This window comes from Pelophylax lessonae (genome assembly GCF_965119305.1).
Source record: "Pelophylax lessonae genome assembly, chromosome: 11".
In the NCBI taxonomy this organism is placed as follows: domain Eukaryota; kingdom Metazoa; phylum Chordata; class Amphibia; order Anura; family Ranidae; genus Pelophylax; species Pelophylax lessonae.
This window is the reverse complement of record NC_138778.1, coordinates 102561985-102587750: the sequence shown is the minus strand read 5'-3', so window position 1 is coordinate 102587750 and position 25766 is coordinate 102561985. Positions and strand designations below refer to the sequence as shown.

The window sequence follows — 25766 nt, the reverse complement described above, 5'->3', positions numbered from 1 at the left end:
TGTGCGCCCCTCTCTTGTTTTTTAGTGTTTTTGGATACCCTTGGTCCGGAGGGGGCTTTGTTGTTGTTTTTTAGTGTTTTTGGATACCCTTGGTCCTGAGGGGGGCAGCAAGACCACAATTGATGCCAACAAAGACCATTGAACATTAATCTTACCCTCATCACACACCACTTGAGCGCAGGAGAGTTTTTTAGTATTTGTGTCAGACCAGCTTAGTGAATAAGTCATCCTGTGACAAACTGTCATATTAAGCAAAGATTTCTTGTTCCTGAGTACAGTACAGTATATATACAGTTATACTTATACAGTTCTGCACAGTAAATTCCAATTGGTTGTTGCAGTTGGGCATACAGTTGTTTAGAGTGATACTAAAGTAAAATAAATATTTTCTTTAAAATGAAGAAAGAGTTTATACTTACCTGCTTTGTGCAAGGGTATTACAGAGCAGTCCTTTACCTTCTCTTTGGGGGTCAGCCCTTCTTCTGAATGCCCCCTTAGCAAGACGGGAGGCACCCATGTGGGTGCCACTCCCAATCCGGGCTATGTGCATCCAAAGACAAACTTGGCACTGAGTCAGTAAAACTACTGTAAGCAGGGGGTAGTAAGCCCCCCCCCCTGCTCCCTTCTCATAGGAGTTTGACAGCAGCAGGAGCATATGGCTTCTATTGCCGCCTGAGTCTGTGAGACCAGGAAGTGGAAGAGTACTGCAGCTGGGGACAGTGCTAGAGGGATGAAACAAGCCAGGTAAGTGTTTAGGAGGGGGGGGGGGGGCGATAGTGGGGCGTTTTTTACCTTAGGGTGTAGAATGCATTTATAGTAAAAATTGTGACTTCAAAACAACCTAAGGCTGAGGTTGGTAGATGCAGGTGACCGCTTTAGAAGCTGTAAAATGTAAACCATTCTAAAGCTAGTATTACTTTATACAAGGTAAGATACTATGATTAGCAATTTACTGTAATTATTTCAACTATTTTGTATCTCTGATTTGTCATGAGTAGGGTTGAGCGAACACGGACTGTAATATTCGTGTTTGTACCGAATAATTGGATTTTCGTTACCCGAACACGGACCCGAAAACTTTACTGTATGTTCGGGTTTAAAATCCGTGTTCGGTCATTTTATTTCCTGTTTTGTATGTAATAGCGCTTTTAATGGCGCGCTTTCAACAGCCAATCAACAAGCGTTTAACTGGTGTGCCTTAAGCCATCCCAGCCATGCCTACTAATGTATTAGTAGCTATGATTGGCCATCTGAAGCATGTGACCATGTTTTTATAAGTTCGAGAGCCCCAGCGCGCTGCGTCATTCTGCTGTAGTTTAGGGACAGAGCACACATCATACGTGCTGGCTGCTGATTAGGGACAGACTGATTCTGTGAAAAATTGTGTCCGAAAAGAATGCAGGGTCAGGTCGGAGTGCAGGCAGGGAGAGTTATTAGAGCATTTTAGGGCGAGGCTGGAGATTAGGCAGGGTCAGTGTTCTACATCGATTTTGCTGTGTGGGGGGTTGTGCAGTGAACGATCTTATCAAGCATATTAGGGCGAGGCTGGAGATTAGGCAGGGTCAGTGTTCTACATCGATTTTGCTGTGTGGGGGGTTTTGCAGTGAACGATCTTATCGAGCATATTAGGGCGAGGCTGGAGATTAGGCAGCGTCAGTGTTCTACATCGATTTTGCTGTGTGGGGGGTGGTGCAGTGAAGGATCTTATCGAGCATATTAGGGCCAGGCTGCAGAGATTAGGCAGGGACAGTATACATTGATTTTGCTGTGTGGGGGGTGGTGCAGTGAACACAATCTTTTTGCCCTCACTTGAGCCCACTGAGGAGGAGGGAGAAAAAAATCTATTTTTATCAGTCTGTTGTGTGCAGCGTTCAGCTATATTTCACTACAGATTGCTGTTCTAATCTGCTATTAAAAAATAAATTTAAAGGGGAATTTTTTTTAAGAGCACTTGCCATGCTCTTAACTACATTTTGCTGCCATTTGCAGCACTCTAGCCCTTTCCATTGGTGTTTTAGAGCCATTTTAGTGCCTGAAAGTTCGGGTCCCCATTGACTTCAATGGGGTTTGGGGTCCGGGTAAAGTTCGGAAAAAGTCCGGGACACGGACCCGGACCCGGACTTTTTTTTCAAGTTCGGCCGAACACGGACATCCAGGTGTCCGCTCAACTCTAGTCATGAGTACTGTTATCCCATCTATATCAATACCTCCATCCACTTACCCCTTTTGAACACCTCTCTCTCTAGACAGAGCCCCTCTAAGGCACACCCTGTCTAAATCCTACAACAGGCTGTCCTCTGATGTACAACAGGGAGACCACACTTTTCTACGGAAATGGCAAAACGATTTGCAGACTTTGTTCACACAGTCCCAAAAAGATCAGATACTCCTTTTTGCTCAGAAGGCATGTATAGCTAACACTTATCAAGAAAACTGGTATAAAATTATGACTCTTTGGTATAAAATGCCACCGTTTCTACACAACATCGACCCACATAAATTCCCCCGTGTTGGAGGTGCCAGGAAGAAGTTGGTACACTACTTCATATTTTCTGGGACTTCCTTCTTTTTCTGAACCTCTGGACAGAAGCTAAAGTCACTGGATGGATGTGTCTCTTGCGGGTGACTTGCATGTCACCCCCAATGTCAGTTGAGCACCAGAAAAATTCTGTACCCAAGCTTCTTCTTAGTGCAGCCAAAGCAGTGCAGCTTTATTATGAAGACAAACAGGGCTTTACTTGGAAGCAGATTTGAAACATTTAGAAGCTGACTTGGATATGTTTTTAATTAATAGGTTTGATTGAGGAAGGAAGAAAGGAAAAAAATAGAAAAAAGTAAAAATTTTCAACATTTTTTCCCCAAATTATGCAACCCCAGAAAAGTACCCCAGAATAAACTGCAAAGGCGCTTAAATACAAAGATACATTGCATCTGGAAAGTATTCACAGCACTTCACTTTTTCCACATTTTGTTATGTTACAGCCTTATTCCAAAATGGACTAAATCCATTATTTTCCTCAAAATTCTACAAATAATACCCCACAATCACAACGTTAAAGAAGTTTGTTTGAAATCTTTGCAAAAAATAAAAAAAAATCCCAATTAATAAGTATTCACAGCCTTTGCCATGACACTCAAAATTTAGCTCAGGTGCATCCTGTTTCCACTGATCATCCTTGAGATATTTCTACAACTTGATTTCTACAACTTGATTGGAGTCCACCTGTGGTAAATTCAGTTGATTGGACATGATTTGGAAAGTCACACACCTGTCTATATAAGGTTTCACAGTTAACAGTGCATATCAGAGCACAAACCAAGCCATGAAGTCCAAGGAAGTGTCTGTAGACCTACGAGACAGGATTGTATCGAAGCACAGATCTGGGGAGCTGCCTGCCAAACTGAGCGATTGGAGGAGAAGGGACTTAGCCAGGGAGGTGACCAAGAACCCAATGGTGACTCTGACAGAGCTCCAGCATTTCTCTGTGAAGAGAGGAGAACCTTCCAAAAGAACAACCATCTCTGCAGCACTCCACCAATCAGGACTGTATGGTAGAGTGGCTAGATGGAATCCACTCCTTAGTAAAAGGAACATGACAGCCTGCATGGAGTTTGCCAAAAGGCACCTGAAGGACTCTCTGACCATGAGAAATCAAATTCTCTGGTCTGATGAAACAAAGATTCAACTCTTTGGACAAAATAGCAAGCGTCCTATCAGGAGGAAACCTTGCACTGCTCATTACCTGGCCAATACCATCCCTACAGTGAGGTATGGTGGTGGCAGCATCATACTATGGGGATGTTTTTTAGTGACAGAAACTGGGAGACTATTCAGGATCGAGGTAAAGATGAATGCAGCAATGTAGAGAGACATCCTTGATGTAAACGTGCTCCAGAGCGCTCTGGACCTCAGACTAGAGCGAAGGTTCATATTCCAACAGGACAACGACCCTAAGCACACAGCCAAGATAACAAAGGAGTGGCTATAGGACAGCTTTGTGAATGTCCTTGAGTGACCCAGCCAGAGCCTAGACTTGAACCCAATTAAACATCTCTGGAGAGACCTGAAAATGGCTGTGCACCAACGCTCCCCATCCAACCTGATTGAGCTTGAGAGGTCCTGCAAAGAAGAATGGGAGAAACTGTCCAAAGATAGGTGTGCCAAGCTTGTAGCACCATAATTAAAAAAGACTGTAATTGGAGGCTGTAATTGGTGCCTCAAGGTGCTTCAAGAAAGTATTTAGCAAAGGCTGTGAAAACGTATGTGCATGTGATTTTTTATTTTTAATACATTTGCAAATATCTCAAACAAACATCTTTTATGTTGTCATTATGGAGTATTGTTTGTAGAATTTTGTGGAACATAAATTTAATCCATTTTGGAATAAGGCTGTAACATAAAAAATGTGAAAGTGAAGCGCTGTGAATACTTTCTGGATGCACTGCATAGCTGAGAAGTAAAGCCCAAGTAAAACTTTGCATTTTTTTGCACCCAAATAAAATGTAAATTATTAGTGTATCTCCTATTTATAAAGTGCTTACCCTCAAAAGGCTGCTTTGTATGGTGGGTTCTTAATTCTTTGCCACGACTCTGAGAACAGCTTTGTCCCCTCTAACACACCTGGTTAGGTAATGGGATATTGCAAACACCTATGAGCTAAAGTGTTATTATACTATCCACAACTATATCAGCACATAGGAAATAGGCACCAAGCTACTTAATAAATATAATAAGTATATTGTCAAACAGCAAAAAAAAGGGCAATGAACAGGCAAACAAATCTGTTGCATGCCCTAAAATAACTGGTATGAATTCTAGGCTATAACATAGCAGTTGGTTTAAAGAGGAGTTCCAGCCACCTGTGGTAAAAATAAGTCAGCTGCTGACTTTTAAAAAACATCTACTCACCTGTCCCAGGATCCAGCAGGGAGCCCACCCCAGGCGGTCTCACCTGCTGTCTTTGGGCGCGAGCATCTTCACTATGGGCACCCGGCCGTGAGTGAGTGGTGGATGCAGTCTTCTTGGACCTGTCAGTGTCCCGGAAGACTGCAAGGGGTGGGAGGAGAACTTCTGTTGCCGAGCACCGCGGCGCTCAGAACAGAAGTAGGTACCTGTCAAAATCCGGTACCCACACTCCCCCCCCCCCCCTCCTCAAAAGTGCCAATTGTTTAAGAGGAGCGGGCAAAAAGTCCTTAAAAGGAACTTCCCCCTTTTGGGTGGAGCGCCGCTTTAAATCACCGTGGTGCCAAGCAATATTAGCTTATTACCAGCAGAACTAGTAATAAACAGAAATAGCATCTTATAGACAATAAAAGTATAAATGGTAATAAAGTCTCACGGTAACTCCTCTTCTAAATCACAAAAAAATTATCAGAATGCACTCTGCGGATATCTCCCTGTGTAGGAATGTATATATGTTCTGGAAAGGTACCCCTGAGAGGTAGTTTTACAGTATCTGGCGCCTGACTTCCAAACTTCAGCCAGCTAATGGTGGGCCCCAATCTGTACAGTGGTGCACTTAATTACCATCCCTTAAATCTGCATGAAAGGATTTGTTTTTAGGGTTACTAGACAAATAGGCAGTCCCCTCCTCTCCTGAGCTGCCGAACAGTGGTAAAGTAAAAACAGGCGCAACCGCTCTCCAATACTGATACCAAGTGAACCTTGTTATGGGAACTCACTGTCTCTGATCCTCAGAAACCTGGTCCACACAGGCTCAGTCCCAACACTCCGGTCCTCACAGGCTCAGTCCCAACACTCCGGTCCTCACAGGCTCAGTCCCAGCACTCTGGTCTTTGCACACACCGCGCTGTGTACAGCCTCGATCTTTGCTCACCATGAGAGCTTCTCCTTTCGGAAAGCTCAGGAAACTATATCTCTCTCTCTCCTCCTTCACAGGGTTTTTTTTGGACATTGTAGACTGCCGCCTGTGTTACATACATAGCACAGTGCTTTCTGCAAAGTACATTTCCCATGATCCTGCATGGCTGCATCATAGTCCTTTCAGTTTCTCCAAGTCCCAGGGGCTCCTCTGGGTGAGTGGAGGCTGAATGGCACTGAAGCAAGCATAATAATCCTGTTAAGGCATATAAGGCAGCTGCAGCACAGTGCCTTTAGTTTAGTTGCTCTCTCTGCTTTCTAAGCACCCGGCATTTATAATCCCTATTGTTAAAACAGACAGATTCACCTGCAGTGAATGTTAACAAATATCGCATTTATTGCTTTTAAATATGCCTGTAAAATATGATAAAGCTGGGTTTGTTCACGCAAGATTTTGTGTTATATGAGGCCTATGAGATTTTTTTTTTTTTTGTTTCAAGAATGTTTATTTTTTCAAACGAAGAATAAGCAGGCTTATGTCGCTCCAAAGCAAGGACCAAGATACATACATACATACATACACATGCTATGGGATTTCTTTCTTAATTGTCTCAATTATTTTTTCAAACCTTATATTTGTTTGTTAATGCTGAGGTCAGGGGGCCTGGTACAGATTAGAGGCATACTGAGCCATCATCCCATGTATCTCTTTGTAGCAGATTGTTTGTAATAGTTGTCTATTACTTTCAGTTATCAGTATGCAATATATTATGCTTGCATTAATGCAGCTGTACCCTGGTACCAATTGACTGCCGGAGCTTATAGGAATGATTAAAAACAGCGTTGACACCTTCTAGAATGTTCAGGAGCAGGATTCAAGTTTTTGGAGATAACAGTTCAGGTCAACTGTACCAATGATAAGCCGCTAACTTCGTTTTTCTTCTCCTGCACAGTACATTTAGCCATAGTAGCTAGGACAGAAAGTAAAGTCTCCCTACAGTACATTGTAACAGTCGATAATTTTGTCATTGATAAAGACTAACCCAACTGCCCTCATGATTTTTTCTTAAATATTACAATGTACTATAATACCTGTTAGGCAGTCCACTGACTCTTATTACCCACTCTTCTACCCTGTCTTTCTGTAAGACTTCCCGGACAGATCAGAGTATTTCTGATTGGTCACCACTGGCATGTGACCACTTTGATTAATTTGAATCTCTCAAATCCCTCCTGGAAGCCCTACAGAAAGAAGGGGAAGGAGAACGAGGTTTTTCAATCAGTGAACTGCTACACCTGCCGAATGGGCACTAACCGCTCATCACCCACAGAGGTAAGTACAGCATGTACCCTAGTAGGTGGGGAGGGTGTAGGGTGTTAGTTCACCTTTTCAATTTTTCTGAAAAGGTGAACTTTCACTTTAAACTAATGCTTGAGGCATGGGGATTTATTTACTAAAGCTAGAGGGCGCAAAAGTAGTCATAATTCTGCAGAGAAACCAATCGGCTTCTAACCTCAGCTTGTTTAGTTAAGCTTTAGCAATAAAACCTGGAAGCTGATTGGTTTCTCTGCAGAATTATGACTACTTTCGCCATCTTTAGTAAAAAAAAAAAAAAAACACTTGGTGACAGCTTGGCAATGCTTATAAAAGTCTGCTGTTCATCCTTCCTTCTGTAGGCCTCTGACTATTTCACAAGCTGCAGCCTGTGTGAACTATGTCTTACCCACTATTATTTGTTGTGCTGTTGGACAACACTTGTTCTCAGGAAAAAATGGTTCTCAAGCCTCAGGTGCACATTTTCTGATCTAGATTAAATAGACCAGATTATATCATAATCAGAAGTGCTATTTTCTGTATTACTGAGGTTTCGTTTAGGAGACCTAGGGAACATGCACAGTTAGATGGATCTGACAGGTTTAATTATGACCTGTAATGATATTTGCCTAACTACGTGTTTAAATTGCTGAAAGAATTAGCATATTGCAGCATACATGGAAATGTGTTGACTTGGAAGCTTAACCTGGGCATAGAGCCGTTTAAGACTGTTAATACTAACAATACTCAAGCCTTGACTACAAATTAGAAAGACTTACTGAAAATGTGAGTTTACATGTCTCACCTCTCCCCGCTGCGCTCCCGCTGGAAACGCTTAGATCTCTTGAAAGGCAAATATGATTTGGAGGAGCCGTGCGTAGGTAAATGCTCCGCTATGTGATATTTGGCAGGTGCATGCACACAGTGGATGGAAAGTAAGTTGCCCAAAGTCACGGAGATGTGACATTAGCTGCTGCCTTCATTTGAAAGCGAGAACTTACAGGAAAATCCTATTTTATTTTTTTATAGATCACTCCTCTAGTAAATAAGTCTGTGGATGCTTGACAGGTTTTTAACTCTTCACATGCATTTTAATGGAATCGCATATTTGCCCTTCGTAATTATTTTCCAATGGAAGGGAATGTGCTTTAACAGCATGACTGAGGGTCTTGTTCTCAGTCTGTCTTTAAGACATTTATAATACCAACAAAGCACTTACAGCAACAATGCACATAGAGATTGCACTGTTTAGCAGTGGCAACAAAATGAGGTGTACCGCTTTTGTAAATTATGCCCCAAAAAGCAAACTACCGCATGACAAGCAGTGAAGTTTATTCACAAAGTTCCAAAACTTTATTCAGATAACCGTAGCCCATAAAATTGCTAAAAAGAAATCCCACTTGTACATCATAACGGAGTCCCCAAAATAATCTATAGAAATGCACTGCAATGCCTCTACGCACATGCAGCAAAGAGCAATTTTCAATAGTGTCCAAGAAAGACTCTCGTCCTAATGATGACTATGACCTACATTATTATTAAACAGGATTTATATAGTGCCAACTGTTTGTGCAGTGCTTTACAATATAAAGGGAGACAATACAGCAACAATACAATTCAATACAAGAGGGTTAAGAGGGCCCTGCTTCTGGGAGCTTACAATCTAATAGGAAGGGGCTCTTGGAACAAAAGTTATTAACTGTGATGGATTAACTGATGGAAGAAACAGAAGATTTGGTTATTAGCTAAAGGCAGGAGTCTTCCCTGAAGAAATGTGTTTTTATGGATTGCCTAAAAGTGGACAGAGTAGGAGATAGGTGGACAGACTGGGGTAATGAGTTCCTTAGGATGGGAGAGGCTCTGGAGAAGTCCTGGAGATGAGCATGGGAGGAGGAGACCAGAGGGCGGGAGAGCAGGAGGTCTTGGGAGGAGTGGAGAGGACGGTTTGGGTAATATTTGGAGACAAGGTTGTGATGTAGCTTGGGGCAGAGTTGTAAATGGGTTTGCATATATTGTCAATATTTTGAATTTTAATTGTTGGACAATGGGAAGCCAGTAGCTGACACTGAACGGTTGGTAAGGTAGATGAATTTGGTAGCAGCATTAATGTAGACTGAAGAAGGGATAGCCTGAGAAGAGATAAGCCTATGAGGAGCGGGTTACACTAGTCAAGGCGAGAGATAACAAGGGAGTGAATAATTTGTAGTGGTTTCAGCGGTTAAAAAGGGCGTATTTTGGAGATGTTTTGTAGGTAAAGTCTACAAGATTTGTACAGTGTTTGGATTTGGGGCTGAAAGAACAGGTTAGAGACCAGGATTACACTTGGCACGCTGGCATGAGCGGAGGGACTGCTGGTTGTATTACTGATCTTTATGGAGAAGTCAGGGGAGGGGGCACGGGCAGGAGGGAATATTATTAGCTCAGTTTAAGAAAGATTGAGTTTGAGGTGTGACATCCATGCAGATATGTCACTGCATGCATAGTAATGCACAACATAACGCTGAAGTATAATAGGCTACATATGAGATTACAACGTTTACCCAAAAGACTGTAAAGTGTGTAAACCCACTAGTAAGACTGTGTGTTCATAAAAGGAAGGCAGAAGAGCAATTACACAATCATGGAAGCTAGGTCTTCCAAGAGTATATGATGCACATACAGAAGAATTACAGAAAAAGTAGATGTAAAATGCTCTGGTGGAGATATCATGTTGGGCTTTAGGGATGTAATAGCAGTGCTTGATTCAGGCCATTGTGTTAATTCTGTCCAACTGTATAGCAGCCATACAAATGGGTAAAATAAGAAAACTGTTTGTTTTTTATTAACTCATACACACTGGCCTTTAGATGGCATGAATGGTCAGCAGGTAGATTGTGATCGGCCTGTTACCAACCCCAATTCCAAACCTTGCCTATTCTACTTATAATGAGCAAAAGAAAAAGGTTGGGCCTACAGATACATTTTAAATCCATAACTTATAACAGGACAACCTGCGGCCACTAAATGTCCGGCCCATCAGTGCACGTGATGAATTCACCTACACCCGGCTCGCGGAGATTTTAAGTACATAGTTACATAGTAGTTGAGTTTTAATAAAGACATCAGTCCATCCAGTTCAACCTCTGCAGGTGTGTGTGTGTGTCAGTTGCCTGATCATTTCCCATAACCCTGAATGTTGTGATCTGTGAGATGCACATCCAAGAGTCTTTTAAAAGTAGCCATACTCCCCACAGCTACCACCAATTGTGGAAGAGAGTTCCACATTCTCACTGCCCTTACAGTGAAGAATTAAGCGTTTGTAAGGAACAGTGTCAAATGCTTTAGCAAAATCTAGATACAACACATCCATAGGTCTCCCCCTATCTAGCTCACAGCTCACCTCCTCGTAAAATGTTAACAGATTGGTTTGGCAAGAACATCCTTTTGTGAACCCGTGCTGATTACTGCTGATGATACTGTTGTCCTTCGCAAATTCTTGGATATAGTCCCTTATCAACTCTTCCAATAATTTACATACAATTGATGTCAGGCTGACCAGTCTATAGTTTGCCGGAATATCCCTCCTCCCTTTTTTGAATATTGGTATCACATTAGCTTTCCTCCAGTCACCTGGTACAGTTCCTGTCAATATACTGTCTGTGAAGATTAGGAACAACGGTCTAGATATAACCCTACTGAGTTCCTTGAGTACTCTTGGGTGCAAGCCATCCGGTCCGGGCGAATTATTAGTAATAATGTAGTAAGGAAGAGCGGAGCAGGGATTAGTAAGTAAGAGCTAGTTAGTTAGTAAGTAAGAGTGGAGCAGGAAGCTGAATGAGAACATGGGAGAAACACACAGCAGCAGTGATAAGACAGCAGGAGTTTCTGGAGTTAACTTTCCAGGTGCTTGGTTGGTAAGTGGTCCTAGCAACCAATCACCAGCTTGTTAATATAAAATATTAACTCTGGAAGCTGTCTTATCAGCGCTGCTTAGTGTGTCTCTCTTAGGTTCTCATTCAGCATCCTGCTCTGCTCTGTCTCCCTCTCTGCATGGGGCTAGGTAGGAAAGGGTAGAGCTGCGGGGGGGGGGGGGGATTGTGTAATATGCAGGGGGGGTGTGTGTAGCAGTGTTAATTTCGTCGACTAAAACCGACTAAAACGTTTTCGTCGACTAACACAATTCAGATGACTAAAATACGACTAAAACTAAAATGGCATTTTAGTCAAAAGACTATAACTAAAACTAAATCGAAATTTGCTGCCAAAAATGAACACTGGTGCATGCTCAAAGCATAAATAATAACATATTAGATTTTTCCCTCCAGGACCAGCAGTAGTATATAATGAGTTTGGAAATTGTAGAGAAATGCTTAAATAATGCATTACAAATTACAATTGAACTACACCCATTTGATTATAAATGACTAAAATGAGTTTTAGTCGACTAAAATGTATGGCGTTTTAGTCGACTAAAATATACTGGAGTTTTAGTCGACTAAATACGACTAAAACTAAAACACTTGCAGAAGACTAAAATAGGACTAAAACTAAAATGCCATTTTAGTCCTAAGACTAAGACTAAAACTAAATTGAAATTTGCTGCCAAAATTAACACTGGTGTGTAGGGGGGGCTGTGTAATATTCAGGGGGTCTGTGTACTCCCATCTCCCCACCTGATCCCCTCTCTGAGGCTGCGGAGCCCTCCGGTCCCATCCATCCATTGATGCACTGATGGTGGTCCTGGAGTCCTTTGTGTCCCAGGTGGAGGTGGCTTTTGGGCGACGAGCAGGCTTTTGCGCTGTGACCTGGACTGGAAGTAGCTCCCTCCTGCCTTTGCTGAGCTGGCAGACCAGCTGGTCCAAGGGCTGCAGTGTATCTGTGATGCCTCTTTGGAATTGGCTCCCCTAGTGGCTCGGCTCTCTGTTTTGGCAGTGGTCCTTCGGGCGTGTCTTTTGGCTCAAATGCTGGTCTGCGGACCAAACTCTGACTGATCTTTCCTTTCAAGGAGATCACGGGAAGGAAAGAGTACCTTTCTTCTTCAGGCTACTAAGGGAAAGGACCCTTGTCATAGACATGGGCCATGCTTCTCGTCTCATAAGAAGTTTTTTCGTCCCTTAGGGTTAACTGGCAAGGGATCGTAGCCCTCCGGGGCTTCCTCTGGAGAATCCAAGCGAACTTGGTCTGGTAAATCAAGTGCCGGCTTCCCCAGACCCACGGACAAGGCCCCTTCAGCATTCAGGGAAATGTCTTTTCTGGTTCCTGGACCCGTGGACTCCCCTGGTACAAGAACAAGTAGGTCCACAAGATAATTCGGTCCGGCTACAAGATCGAGTTTCATTCTTACCCTCCAGTGAGGTTCTTCTTTCCAACTTGGGATTGTCCCCAGTCTGCTTACAGGCTATTTTTGACCTTTTACTTTAAAGGGTGGTGGTCCCGGTTCCGACTTCAGATCGTTTTCAGGGGTTTTACTTAAACCTGTTTACAGTCCCCAGGAAGGAAGGCAAGGTGCGTCCAATCCTGGACTTTAAGGCGCTGAACTGCTTTGTGCAGGTGCAGAAGTTCAGAATGGAGTCTATTCGTACGGTGGTGGCCTCCCTGCAACAGGGGGATTTTCTTGCCTCCATCGACATCAAGGACGCTTCTCTTCACATTCCAATATCACACACACACATCATAGGTTGAACTGGATGGACTGATGTCTTTTTTCAACCTCACTAACTATGTAACAATATGTGTCAGTCTCCAGTGCTTCCTCCGCTTTGCAGTGGGAGAGGAGCATTATCAGTGTGTGGCGTTACCCTTTTGGTCTGGCTTCTACTCCTCGGGTCTTCACGAAAGTGTTGGCTATGGTATACACTTGAAAAAGGAGTGCGCATGCCCAGCCAGGGGGTTTAGCGCAGACTCCGAAACGCAGGCTGCAATTCGTCTCCTGCTGTTCAGCAGATGGTCATCCCTTCGAACTTGCATGCGGCCTGATGGTGTCTACCTTCGAGGGGGGTTCCATTTGCGTAGTTCCATACGAGGTCCCTGCGTGGAGATTCTGGCCAAATAGATTCTGGACAAGAATCTTGAGCGGGGGAGAGAAAAGTTCCTGATGTGGTGGCTTTGTGCTTCAGCTAGGCAAATCCTTCCTCCCCTTGTGTTGGACAGTGGTCACCACGGATGCCAGCCTGTTTGGCTGGGGAGGCGTCCTCAGCAAACATTCTGCTCATGGGATCTGGACACTGGAAGAGTCCAGACTACTGATCAATGCCTTCGAATTTCCGAGCAATCAGACCTTGAACATTTGTGCCTGGAACATTGGACGGATCGTCTTTAGGGATGTCCAGTGCACATTCAATTGGACAATGCCACGACCGTGGCTTATGTCAATCACCAGTGGGGAACAAGAAGTGTCCTGGTGGCTCTGGAGGTAGCCAGCATTCTAAGGTGGACAGAACGATTTGTTCCAGCCTTCTCCGCCGTACACATTCCCGGGGTGGAAAACTGGCAGGTGGGTTACCTCATTCGATAGGCATTGGACCAAGGGGAGTGGTCCCTTCATCCGGAGGGGTTTAATCAGTTGTGTCTCCGGTGGGGCATCCCCTAGGTGGATTTGTTGGGGGTCCCAACTCAACAGAAAAGTGCAGAGGTTTGTGGCTCGGTCACGGGATCCTCTGGCGAACGCCACAGATGCGCTGGAGGCCCCGTGGGGTCAGTATCGTTTGATTTACCAAACAAAATGGCCCCTGCCCCCACCTATAACTGGCCTTCACCGCAAAGAGCAACGCATGCAAGACAAAACCAGAAAAATTCCCAGCTTAACTCATCAATCAGTCTGCTTACCAACCAAATGACCTAACAATAGGCCTTAAAAACAGGGGTTTAGTTTGCACACATTTGCAAACGCATGCGGAAGCTGCAGGGCCACTTCATGGCACCCTGTATTACCGGCAGTCCTAAATCCTGTAAATCTTTGAGAGTCTCCACAGTGGAAGCACATGCATTCTAATGGATAGATAGGGGGCAGGTGGGCCTGGAGATAGCGCAACCCTTCTTAAAGGCACAGGGGCACAATGGACACCCAGCACATAGCAAAATGGCAGCAAAGGCGTCCCCACACCAGTATACATCAATAACAAACAAAATGGCCCCTGCCCCCACCTGGCCTTCACCTCAAGGAGCACATGACAGGGCAACGCATGCAAGACAAAACCAGAAAAATTCCCAGCTCAACTCACCAACCAGTCTGCTTACCAACCGAATTAACCTGTCTAACAGTATGCATTAAAAACAGGGGTTTAGTTAGCACACATTTGCAAACCCATGGGTGAGTTGAGCTGGGAATGTATCATTGATTTATGCTTTCCCTCCTCTAAAGCTTCTGCCAAGACTACGCAGGATCGAGGCAGAAGGACCAATCTTCCAACCTGCTTTACAGTTGCTGGCTTTGACCTCTTTGCTGTTGCACGCCAGATGCTGATGGATAGAGGTTTCTCTGAGTCGGTGAACCCAACGCTGTTAAAAGCTAGAAAATCTACTTCTAGGAAGATCTACCATTGTACGTGGAAGACATACATTGCGTGGAGTCTCTTGGGGTTCATCCTCGCTCTTTTTCGGAAGGCCCGGATCTTGACCCTCCATCCTTGAGCAGAAACTGGCCTTGAGTACTATCAAGGGTCAGGTGTCGGCCTTAGCTGTCTTCTTTGAATGACCCTTAGCAACATAATCCCTGGTGTGTACTTTTCTGACCCCTCTAGTGCGGTCCCTGTTGCTGCCTTGGGACCTCAATGTGGTGCTCTCAGTCCTCCAGAAGCCTTCTTTTTAGAATCTTCGGGAGATTCCCCTACTTACGCTGTCCTAGAAGGTGGCCTTTTTGGTGGCTCACCTCTGCATGCAGGATGTCAGAATTGGTGGCGTTATCCTGTCATTCACCTTACTGGTGGTTCATAGTGATAAGGTGGTTCTTCGCCCCTGTCCGTCGTCCCTTCCGTTCCTTCCTCAAGTTGTCTCTGATTTTCATTTGAATAAAAACATTGTGTTGCTTTCCCTGTGTCCCAGGCCAACACATCTGAAGGAAATTGCTTTGCATATCTTGGATGTGGACCGGGCAGTAGGGTGTACCTGGCAGCTATGGAGTCTTTTTTAGGAAGTCAGACTCCTATTTGTGCTCATTGATGGGCCTCGGCAAGGGTTGTCTGTTCCCTCTACGACCACTTCCAGATGGATCAGAGGGTGATTCAGGCCTATTCCATCAAGGGGTCAGTTTCCTCCTTTCCCTGTCAAGGCGCTCAGTGCCTCCTGGGCCTTCCGTCATCAGACGTCAGTGACGCAGGTTTGCAAGGCGGTGCACACTTTCACAAAGTCCTATAAACAAGATGTGTTGGCATCTGTGGATGCTTCCTTAGGCCGCAAGGTTTTGCAGGCTGCTGTTTAGAGGACCTGGTCCTTTTTGAGGGTCTATTGTTTTTTTTCAGGTGAGCTCCAGTTGTTTTGGTTGAGCTCCTGTTTACCTGGTTGGCTATAGTTAGCCTTGGGAGTTTCTTTTCGCTGTTCCCACCCCTAATGTTTAACACTGCTTTGGGATGTCCCAATGGTTAAGAAGATAAGGAGCTGTGTCCATCAATGACTGAAAGAGAAAATGGGATTTTTGACTTACCGTAAAATCCATTTCGCTGATGTTTGACGGACACAGCACCCACCCCTCTGTGGAGTTGTAATTCTTCTGACACTGCTGGTATTAAAACTGAGTACCTATAGCACAGAGAAGGAGTATGCCCCCTGGGACTGCCCATAGACGTAGCCAGACTTTTTTCTGCCTAGTGTCCTACTCCTGTAGGGGGCAGTATAACCCAATGGTTAAGAAGATCAGGAGCTGTGTCCGTCAATAATTATTAGAGAAATGGATTTTACGGTAAGTCAAATATTCAATTTTTTGTGCAGTTGGCACAGGAAACAAAGTGCCTGGCCAGGAAAATAAGAAACCAGACAATAAAGGACTAGCAGCAAAAGGCTAAAGATGAAAAAACCTACATAGCCCATGAAAATTGTGTCTGCTCTGGGAAATAAATCCAAGAGTCACAAAGTCCTACATCTAGCCACTGTGTTATTACTAAACTAAGTGATTTTTAATATAAACCACCACCGCTGTTTATGTGCCCCATCAAATGTAAAATCAAATGGGTTCCCAACTGCCAACATCCCCTTGATCCACAGCTTCAAGAGTGTCATCCCATTGTCTTTTCACATTGCACAGTAAACATTTGGCCAATCAGTATAGGGCTTCAGAAAATGTCTAAAGGAATATTTCTCTTACGTCCTCCGACAGTCGCCGCCTCCTCTAAGTCCTCACTGTTGGGTATTGTCTTCCTATCCGTAGGAATAGCTAGGCATATAGACTTAGTCCAAAGACAAAAGGCATTAGCATATACACACCCATGGGGGCTGTCCCATCCGGTCAATACCCCCCCTGCATCACCACTCCCAACTCAGTTTTAATTTGCCTAGCGTCAGGAATAGTCAGGCTTCCCTTGTGCTGGGGCTTCAGGCTCAGCCTTCCTAATCTTTTATTTGATTTTCTTTGAAAATGTCAGTTTTTCTCTTACTTTGCTAGCTGTTTATTTTGTCAGCTTCTAGTGTTAGTCTTCTCTTCGGATGAAGATGGATCATGCGGTGCTGGGATTCGGACTGGCCGCCCTGGTTCTCCAGAGCACAAGGGTCAGATGGACCCCCAGCCCGCCATCGAGCATTCAGCTATGGTTCGCCCTGGTATTACGAACGACCCATCCCTGTTCGCTGCAGGGATGCAGCCGTGAGGTGGCTACTTCACAGGACTCGTCTGCGGTGCTGCAGCGTCATGTCCCTGGCTCACGGCACTCCCTGTCAGATGAGGACAGAGGTTTTCCGTGCATAGAGGCTCCCCACGCCATCTGGTACAGGTAAGTACTTTTCTGTGTGGGGCTTCTGTTTGGGGTGACAGTCTGTGTTGCTGTATGTTCCCCGTGTCTGTGCCTGTGTGACTCCCTGTGCGATCCCTGCGGGGTTCGTTTGTGCAGACCTGTATGTTGCCTTGGGGGTCCCCTGTCCCTGTGTCACCTTAGGTGCATGTTGGGGGTGCAGACGTTTGTGCTTGTGTGGCGACCGCAGCGGTGCATTTTCGCGCGATCCGCCATCTTTACTGTGGGCACACATGTATGGCTCCTCTGGGGCGATCATGCTTGTCATTTTGGCGCCATCTGCCGCCATTTTGTGGGCGGTGGAACGATCGGTTCGGCCGCATGTCGGCGGCCATTTTGGCGTAGCCTCCAATGCATCCCTATGGGGCAGCCATTTTCCCTGGGGTCTGGCTTATAGTCCAGCCCTCTCCAGCAGCACTTCCTTTTCCATCAGCAGCAAGGACACTGGTAGCAACGCTCTGCGGGCTCTGCAGGTTATCTCTCTCAATCTCCCTCTGTATATTGCTTCTGGCTCAGTTTCTTTTCTCCTTTGGGGGTCTTTCATAGCTGTGACAGTAGCGGTGGGCTGCGCACTCCGCAGCGCTATTTGAGGGGACAGTACACTGTTTTTTGAACTGTAGTTTGTTTTTTTTGATAACTTGAGCCATGGATTCTCAGGAAAGAAAGTTTCCTCCAGCTTTAGTGGGGGGCCCCAGTTCTCCTGTGGCCCCGCTGCGACCTGATCTGGCTGCTGTAGTTGCGACTTTGGTGGCAAATATGGAAATGCTGATGTCTGAACGGGCTGCGAGAAAGAGGCCCAGGTTGTCTCTCTCTTCTGATTCAGATGGGGATATGGCTGCTGCTGCTGCGAGCGTGCCCTTTTCAGGGTCCCGCTCATCCTTAGACCCCCCGGGGTCTGAGGGGGAGGCTGAAATGGAGGGTGTTGATACATCCTCCCCAGGGTCACCTGAAGAACGGGCGACCATGGATGAGTTAATTGTTTCTGTTAAGGAAACCTTGCATTTAGAGGATGAGCCCTGTCCTCCGGGCGTTGTGTCCTCGTTTGGGACGCACAGGACCCGCAAGTCTGCGCAGGTTTTTCCCTGCCCAGCTGAATTTCATTACACTGTTAATGAAATGTGGCGCACGTTAAAACGTCCATTCCTGGTACCTAGTCGGTTCAAATTGCTTTATCCTTCTGCGCCGGCTACGGAATCGCGATGGTGTGTGCCTCCCCACAGGTAGATCACACTGTGGCCGTGCTGAACAAGGCTACCTTGGTTTCTACTGAGGATACCCCGGTTTTCCGGGATCCCACGGACCGGCGGTTGGAGTCTCTAGCCCGCCATTCCTATACGGTGGCGGGTTCGTTGCTCAAACCCGTTTTCGCGTCCGTTCTGGTGGCTCAGGCGGTGGCTGATTGGACTAAGATGCTTAGAAGCAATCTCGTGTCTGATGACGTGCCGCCTGCCCGACTGGAAATGGTGGATCAGATCCACCAAGGAGTCATGTATTTGTGTGATGCAGCCTTAAATGAGGCCCCCTTGGTGGCTCGCCTCTCGAGTGTTGCGGTACTTAACCGGCGACTGATATGGCTGAAGAGCCGGTCGGCCGACCAGTCCTCACAGAAAACAGTTGCTGATTTTCCCTATGCTGGCTCTCGCCTTTTTGGCGAGGCGTTGGATACCCTGGTAAAAGGCGTCACGGGGGGCAAGAGCACTATGCTGCCCCAGAACCCGAAGAACAAGTCTTTCCGAGGCAAGCGGGGTTCTGCGCCTAGATCCAATCAGGGGTCCTTTCGTGCCTTTCGGAACCAATCCAAGGGCAAGCCCTTCAAGGCCCAGGGCAACCAGAAGAAACCCTGGGCGGGTAAGCAGAAGGCCGGCAATGCCGGCTCGGCGGGACAATCCGCCTCTGCCTGAAGGGGCGCCCTCACCCGTTTCAGGGGTGGGGGAACGTTTGCGCGGTTTCCTCCAGCCTTGGCTGCTCCGGATTTCGGACAGGTGGGTCCAGGAAATTGTTCGATCAGGTTACAAGATCGAATTCCTTTCCAGGCCGGCGGACAGATTCTTTCCCTCCAATCTCCATCTGCTTCCGGGGCGTCTGAAGGACTTGCTTTCTCAAGGGGTGATTGTCCCGGTGCCGCATCGGGACAGGTTTCGGGGGTTTTATTCAAATCTGTTCACTGTGCCCAGGAAGGAGGGCAAAGTGCGTCCTATTCTGGACCTGAAAGCGCTGAACCGCTTTGTGTGTGTTCGGAAGTTTTGAATGGAGTCTCTCCGTTCGGTAGTGGCCTCCTTAAGTCCAGGAGAATTCCTGGCTTCGATTGATCTGAAGGATGCGTACCTGCACATCCCCATTTTCGAGGGTCATCAGCGGTACCTTCGGTTCGCTATCGCAGAGGACCCTACCAGTTTGTGGCGTTACCGTTCGGTCTCGCTTCGGCACCCAGGGTGTTTACCAAGGTGTTGGCACCGGTCCTGGGCCTGCTGCGGGCCCAGGGCATTGCGGTCCTGGGGTACCTGGACGATCTGCTTCTGAGATCGCGTGCCAGTCAGGACCTTGTGCGCGATCTGTCCATCACGGTACAGACGCTCCAGGAGTTCGGATGGACCATCAACGTTCAAAAATCAGCGTTGTCTCCGTCGCTTCGCCTTCCCTATCTGGGAATGGTTCTGGACTCTGCTCAGGCAAATGTATTCTTGCCGGAGGACAAGCTCTGGACTTTGCGGGACGAACTCAGGTCCCTCAGGGACAATCCGTCCTAGTCACTCAGGACCTGCATGCGGGGCCTGGGGTTGATGGTGTCGGCCTTCGAGGCGATTCCCTTTGCCCAGTTCCACACGCAGGCTCTCCAGACGGAGATCCTGGCCAGGTGGGACAGACTTCCTCAGTCCTTGGATCTGGATGTCTCCTTGAGTCGCCAGACCAGATTGGCTCTTCTGTGGTGGATCCAGTCCCCGTCGGTGGCAAAGGGCAAGTCCTTCCGCCCGTTTGTGTGGACAGTGGTTACCAGGGACGCCAGCCTGTCGGGCTGGGGTGGAGTCCTGGGCAACCTGTCTGCCCAGGGCACTTGGTCGGAGGAGGAATCCTCCCTCCCGATAAATGTGCTGGAACTACGAGCGATAAAACTCTGTCTCTTCCAGTGGTCGGACCGTCTCCAGGGCCTGCCTGTTCGCGTACAGACAGACAATGCTACCGCGGTGGCTTACATCAACCACCAGGGGGGCACCAGGAGTGCTCGAGCGGCCCGGGAGGTGACCGATATTCTGTCTTGGGCCGAGACTCATGTCCCGGCGATCTCGGCAGTTCAAATTCCGGGTGTGGAAAAATGGCAGGTCGACTATCTGAGCCGCCAGACCCTGGACCAGGGGGAATGGTCCCTACACCCGGAGGTCTTTCAGATGCTGTGTGCGAGGTGGGGATCCCCAGACGTGGATCTGTTCGCATCCCGGCTAAATCGAAAGGTGGGAAGGTTCGTGGCAAGAACGCGCGATCCGTTGGCGAATGCCTTGGATGCGTGCGTTGGTGGCCCCTTGGCATCAGTATCGTCTGATGTACGCCTTTCCTCCGATTCAGTTACTATCCAGGTTCCTCCGCAGATTGGTCTCGGAACCACACATGGTGATTCTGGTGGCGCCGGACTGGCCTCGCCGGTCCTGGTACGCCGACGTTGTTCACCTGGCAGTGGCGCCTCCGTGGCGTCTGCCTCTGCGGGAAGATCTCCTGTCTCAAGGTCCAATCTTCCATCCTGCTTCACAGTCGCTGGCTTTAACGACCTGGCTGTTGAGACCCAGGTCTTGAAGGACAAGGGTCTATCCCCTGAGGTTATCCCTACCCTGATCAAGGCTAGGAAATCCTCCTCTGGTAAGATCTATTACCGTACCTGGAAAGCCTATTTCACCTGGTGTGAGTCCAGGGGGTTCTCCCCTCGTTCTTACTCTGTGTCGAGAATTTTGGCTTTCCTCCAGTCTGGAGTGGATCAGCGCCTGTCGCTGGCCACGATAAAGGGCCAGGTGTCTGAACTGGCTGTTCTTTTCCAACGCCCTGTGGCGTCTCATTCCTTGGTGTGCACCTTCATTCAAGGTGTGCGACATCTGGCTCCTCCCAGGAAGGAGCCTTTACCTCCATGGGACTTGAACTTGGTTCTGTCCGCGTTGCAGCGTGCTCCCTTTGAAAACATCAGGGAGATATCGTTGCCTCTGCTGTCAAAAAAGGTTGCTTTTCTAGTGGCGATCACTTCGGCTCGCAGGGTGTCGGAGCTGGCGGCGTTGTCTTGCCGCTCCCCTTACTTGATCATTCACAAGGATAAGGTGGTTTTGAGACCACCCCCATCCTTCCTTCCCAAGGTGATCTCTGAATTTCACCTTAATGAGGACATTGTCCTGCCTTCGCTTTGTACGAAGCCAAAACATCCAAAGGAGATTGCGTTTCATTCCTTGGACGTTGTCAGGGCGATCAGGGTTTACCGGTCATCTACGGAATCCTTTCGAAAGACGGATTCCCTCTTTGTCCTTCCTGAGGGATCTCGGAAGGGCATGGCTGCGTCCGCAGCAACTATTGCCAAATGGATCAGACAGACCATTGAGCAGGCTTACGCCTTGAAGGAACGGGTTCCGCCCTTCCCTGTTAAGGCGCACTCTACCAGGTCTTTGAGTGCATCCTGGGCCTATTGGCATCGGGCCTCGGTGGCCCAGGTGTGCAAGGCGGCGACTTGGTCGTCGGTGCACACTTTTTCCAAGTTCTACAAAGTAGACGTTCTGGCATCAGCTGATGCTTCTTTTGGCCGCAAAGTTCTCAGTGCCCCAGTGCCATGATGGACCCTTGAATTTTTCTCTGGGTCCCTGGCTGTTGGCATTTGCTTTCCTGGGCTGTTGCTCCTGTTGAGCATTGTTGTTTTCTGTTGCCCAGTTGGTTCTCTTACGGTGCATGTAAGATTCCTTTCTCTGATGTGGGTACTGCGTTGCCTTTTCTACGGTTGCGTCTCCCACCCCTCATGTCTATACTGCTTTGGGACATCCCAACAGTGAGGACTTAGAGGAGGCGGCGACTGTCGGAGGACGTAAGAGAAAACTGAATTTTTGTAAAATCTTACCTGTAAAATTCCTTTCTCTGAGTCCTCCGACAGTCGCCGCCCCTCTTTTGGGGTTCTTGTTACCTACTGCTATGCTACCAAACTGAGTTGGGAGTGGTGATGCAGGGGGGGTATTGACCGGATGGGACAGCCCCCATGGGTGTGTATATGCTAATGCCTTTTGTCTTTGGACTAAGTCTATATGCCTAGCTATTCCTACGGATAGGAAGACAATACCCAACAGTGAGGACTTAGAGGAGGCGGCGACTGTCGGAGGACTCAGAGAAAGGAATTTTACAGGTAAGATTTTACAAAAATTCAGTTTTTTCCTTTTTACAACTGACAGCTTTTCACTTTAATTCCGCCAAAATGTCCTAGAAAAGCGAAAGAGAATCTTGATTGATTTGAACATCCAGAGGGTCCACCGTATAAGAAGAATGCCCATTTGCACCAGCAGGTGGAGCGTCTCGGAGAATGTGTGCCTGTTTATTGTGTCAGGAAAGCAGAGTATCTGTGAGAGTGACTTTTTCTCTCTTTAAAAATTTGGGGAAATCTATTAATATATAACACCTCAAAGTCATTGAAAATTTGCTAGAGTGTTTACTGATCTACTAGGGCTATTGCCTTGTTTTTGCACACAATAAAATGCTAATTTTAGGTCAGGTCTGAAGATTAAACCTATTGTATATATTGTATATATTGTATATTTTCTGAAAGCAGAGAAACTGGAGAATAAAATGGTGGTAGTTCCAGTTTTTATGTCACGTGATTTTGGGGTACGTTTTCAAATGTAAATTCTTAGTAAAATAAATACACAAAAGTTAAAAATATAAAATGTAAAATATAAAAGATGAGATTGTGAGGAGTACATACAAACCTTATATGTCAAGCCTCAAACTTCTACATAACTATAAAATGGTGACAAACTTGGTACCCAAAATTATCCATAGGCATCGCTGTATAGCCTATAGGTACTCAGTTTGCAGCTGTGACTGATGGCCTTAGAAATATTGCTCCTACTCTGACTTTCATGGCAAGATATAACCTGTAGCTCAAACGTTATTTTTGTATGCAGGTGCGTGTTTTTTTGTTATTTTGTTTTTTCACAATGAAAGTATAACTAAAGCCAAAACTTTTTTTTTTTTAGTTTTGGATAGAGTGAAGAGGGATTAGAACACTTGTCAGTTTATATTTGTCTGTCTGTGCCCCGTTAAAGAGATTCACCCTCTCTATTTGTCCTGTTTACCATTGTCATTGAAAGTAAAAGTAAGTGAAAATCCCAAATTTTGGGTTATCCCCAGGAAATGGGGACACTAGTTCTAGCGCCCTGGGGGTCCCCCAGGGCCATCTTTAATATGGATTGGACCCTGGACAAACATTTTCTTGGGCCCCCCCACCCCCCATGCACCTTATCACATCACAACGCCCCATTACATTGCAGCCATTTTCACGTCATAATGCCCCTTTACACATCACAGTGTTATACTAGTGCGGTATGACTTAACTGGTTCCCGACCGCCCGCCGCAGTTTTACTGTTGTAAACACAGCTTGCCACTCTTCTCTCTGAAATGCTCACAGAGTGCCTTCTATATAGGAACACAGGTCTCTTTGATCATTTCACTACCCCAACCCCCATACAGTTAGTAAACACTCCCCTAGGCTCACAATAAACCCTTTGATCTGGAACTACAGGTAAGTTGCATGGTGCAAAAGCAGAATGGATTTCAAGGCCACTGCGTTTTTTAAATGCTGCATGCTCCTTTTTTCTGTGGAAAACGCAGGCATAGCAGCCCATTCAAATCAATGGGCTGTTATGTCTGTGCAAATGTGGGCCGCCAACCCGCTTACATGTGAATCAGGCCTAAAATAAGCCATCAATAAGTGTCTGTTCTGGACGTCTGGTGGACCATGCTGCTCTCTAAGAAATAAAGCCACAGCCTGTACTGGTCAGGGTTTTTAAACTCAGTCTCTACCTAATGGGAATTGGGAAGCCAAGGGAGTAGAAAGACCTACCTGGTGACTGGTCCTGGCCAGCTCAGCTCTGATCTGATGCACTCTGATAACGGCTCCACTGTGCAGTCCGACTCCTGCCCTGAGGCGCCGCCTCCCGTACAGAACATAGCACGCACGGCAAGGGGCACGGTCAGAGCATCAGTGGAGCTAAAGGCCCCAGGTGCTCCTTGTAGCACAGTGAGACGCCAATGCCAGCCTGGCTGTCACTGTCTGCACAGACCGGTAGATTGATCTACAGTGCAGTGCTGATGGGGCTCCCGATTTGCGGCTTATTGGGTAGCTCTGCTTCGGCCCCAAACAATGACAGGGCCCTGGACAGCTGCCCCCTTTGTCCCACATTAGACGGCCCTGGGGTCCCCAAAGTATTTCTTTAATTTCCAGGGATTTCCTTTCTGTTTGGCTCTGGGAGAGGAAGTAAAGAGAAATTGCTGCAATGGGTTATAACCCTCACTTGTTCTATCCGAAATGGAAAAAAAAGAAAAAAAATTGCCCTTAATTTTACTTTAACTTTATTGCTGTCTACAGGGGTCTCCTATGTGATGGAGCTTTGCTGTGACAGGTTCTCTTTACTGCCTCCCCTGCTTTTAACTGAAGCTAATGGAGCATTAGTTACTTCCCTGGCAACAGCAGCTGAGGAAAGTGACAACCAAATCTGTAAAATAAAATATTATATTATACATGTGCAATCGCAGGGGGGAAGGAGAGCCTGGGATACATGTCAAGGGCAGTTGGGTGGGAGGGAGGTACGGTACCTTCAGGGGACAGTGGAGATGATTTGGTGGCTTTACAGCGAGTAGAGGTATCTCCCAAATGAGTATACAGACAGCAGTAAAAAATTAAAAAATAGGCGCTAACCCTTCCACACTCTATCCAAAAATTAATAAAATGGCAGGTGTTGAGTTTTAAACCTTTTACTTATATTAACCAATTTCTTATTATCGCTCCTGTCATTTCAGATGCAATATCTGGATTCTTTAAATGGAGAAGATCTTCTGTTAACTGGTGAAGTAACTTGGCGCCCTCTAGTGGAAAATGATCCTCAAAGCATCTTGAAGCCATCTCTTCCAACATACAATGATGAGGGACTTTAAGACACCGTGACCCTGTATACTGTGTTATGATGGGAATTTGATGGTGTGCTTGGTTCCAGGGGCTCTCTAAGAAGTATTTTATTGTTTATATAAGCTGACACAAAAGCAGAAAAAAGACAGTTTTTCTTATGTTCTGAGTGAATTAGTTTACATAATAAAATTCAGGGAATAGACTACTTCCAATAAGTCTGCTGGTACCAGGCTAGACAATACTATAATGTTCTATGCAATGTCTGGTCTGGTAACACAGTAGCCATTTTATTTTGTCTTAGTCCTGCTCATACACAGCAGATGTAAATTATGAAAACTGAAGCAAAATTTATATTGTTGAGGATAGTGGCACATTGGGTTTGGTTTACTAACTGAAGGAAACCAGATTTCCTTATATGTTTATAGGATTAAACCTAATGGGGTTGATTTACTAAAACTGGAGAGTGAAAAGTCTGATGCAGCTCTGCATAGAAACCAATCTTTTTTTTTTTTTTTTGTCAAAGCTTAATTGAACAAACTGGTTGGCCACCATGTACAGCTGCACCATATTCTGCACTCTCCAGTTTT

At 46.2% G+C, this 25766-nt stretch overlaps 1 protein-coding gene across 2 annotated transcripts in view; it reads left to right on the top strand.

Annotated features, from left to right (window-relative positions):
* UQCC1 (ubiquinol-cytochrome c reductase complex assembly factor 1) overlaps positions 1-25289 on the top strand; it is a 415387-nt gene extending 390098 nt beyond the window's left edge. For both annotated transcript variants that reach the window (XM_082272610.1, XM_082272609.1), the window contains exon 10: positions 25074-25289. In XM_082272610.1, the coding sequence (XP_082128736.1) occupies positions 25074-25208 (135 nt within the window). In that variant the 3' untranslated portion in view covers positions 25209-25289. The remainder of the gene's footprint in view (positions 1-25073) is intronic.
* Positions 25290-25766: the final 477 nt, after the last annotated feature.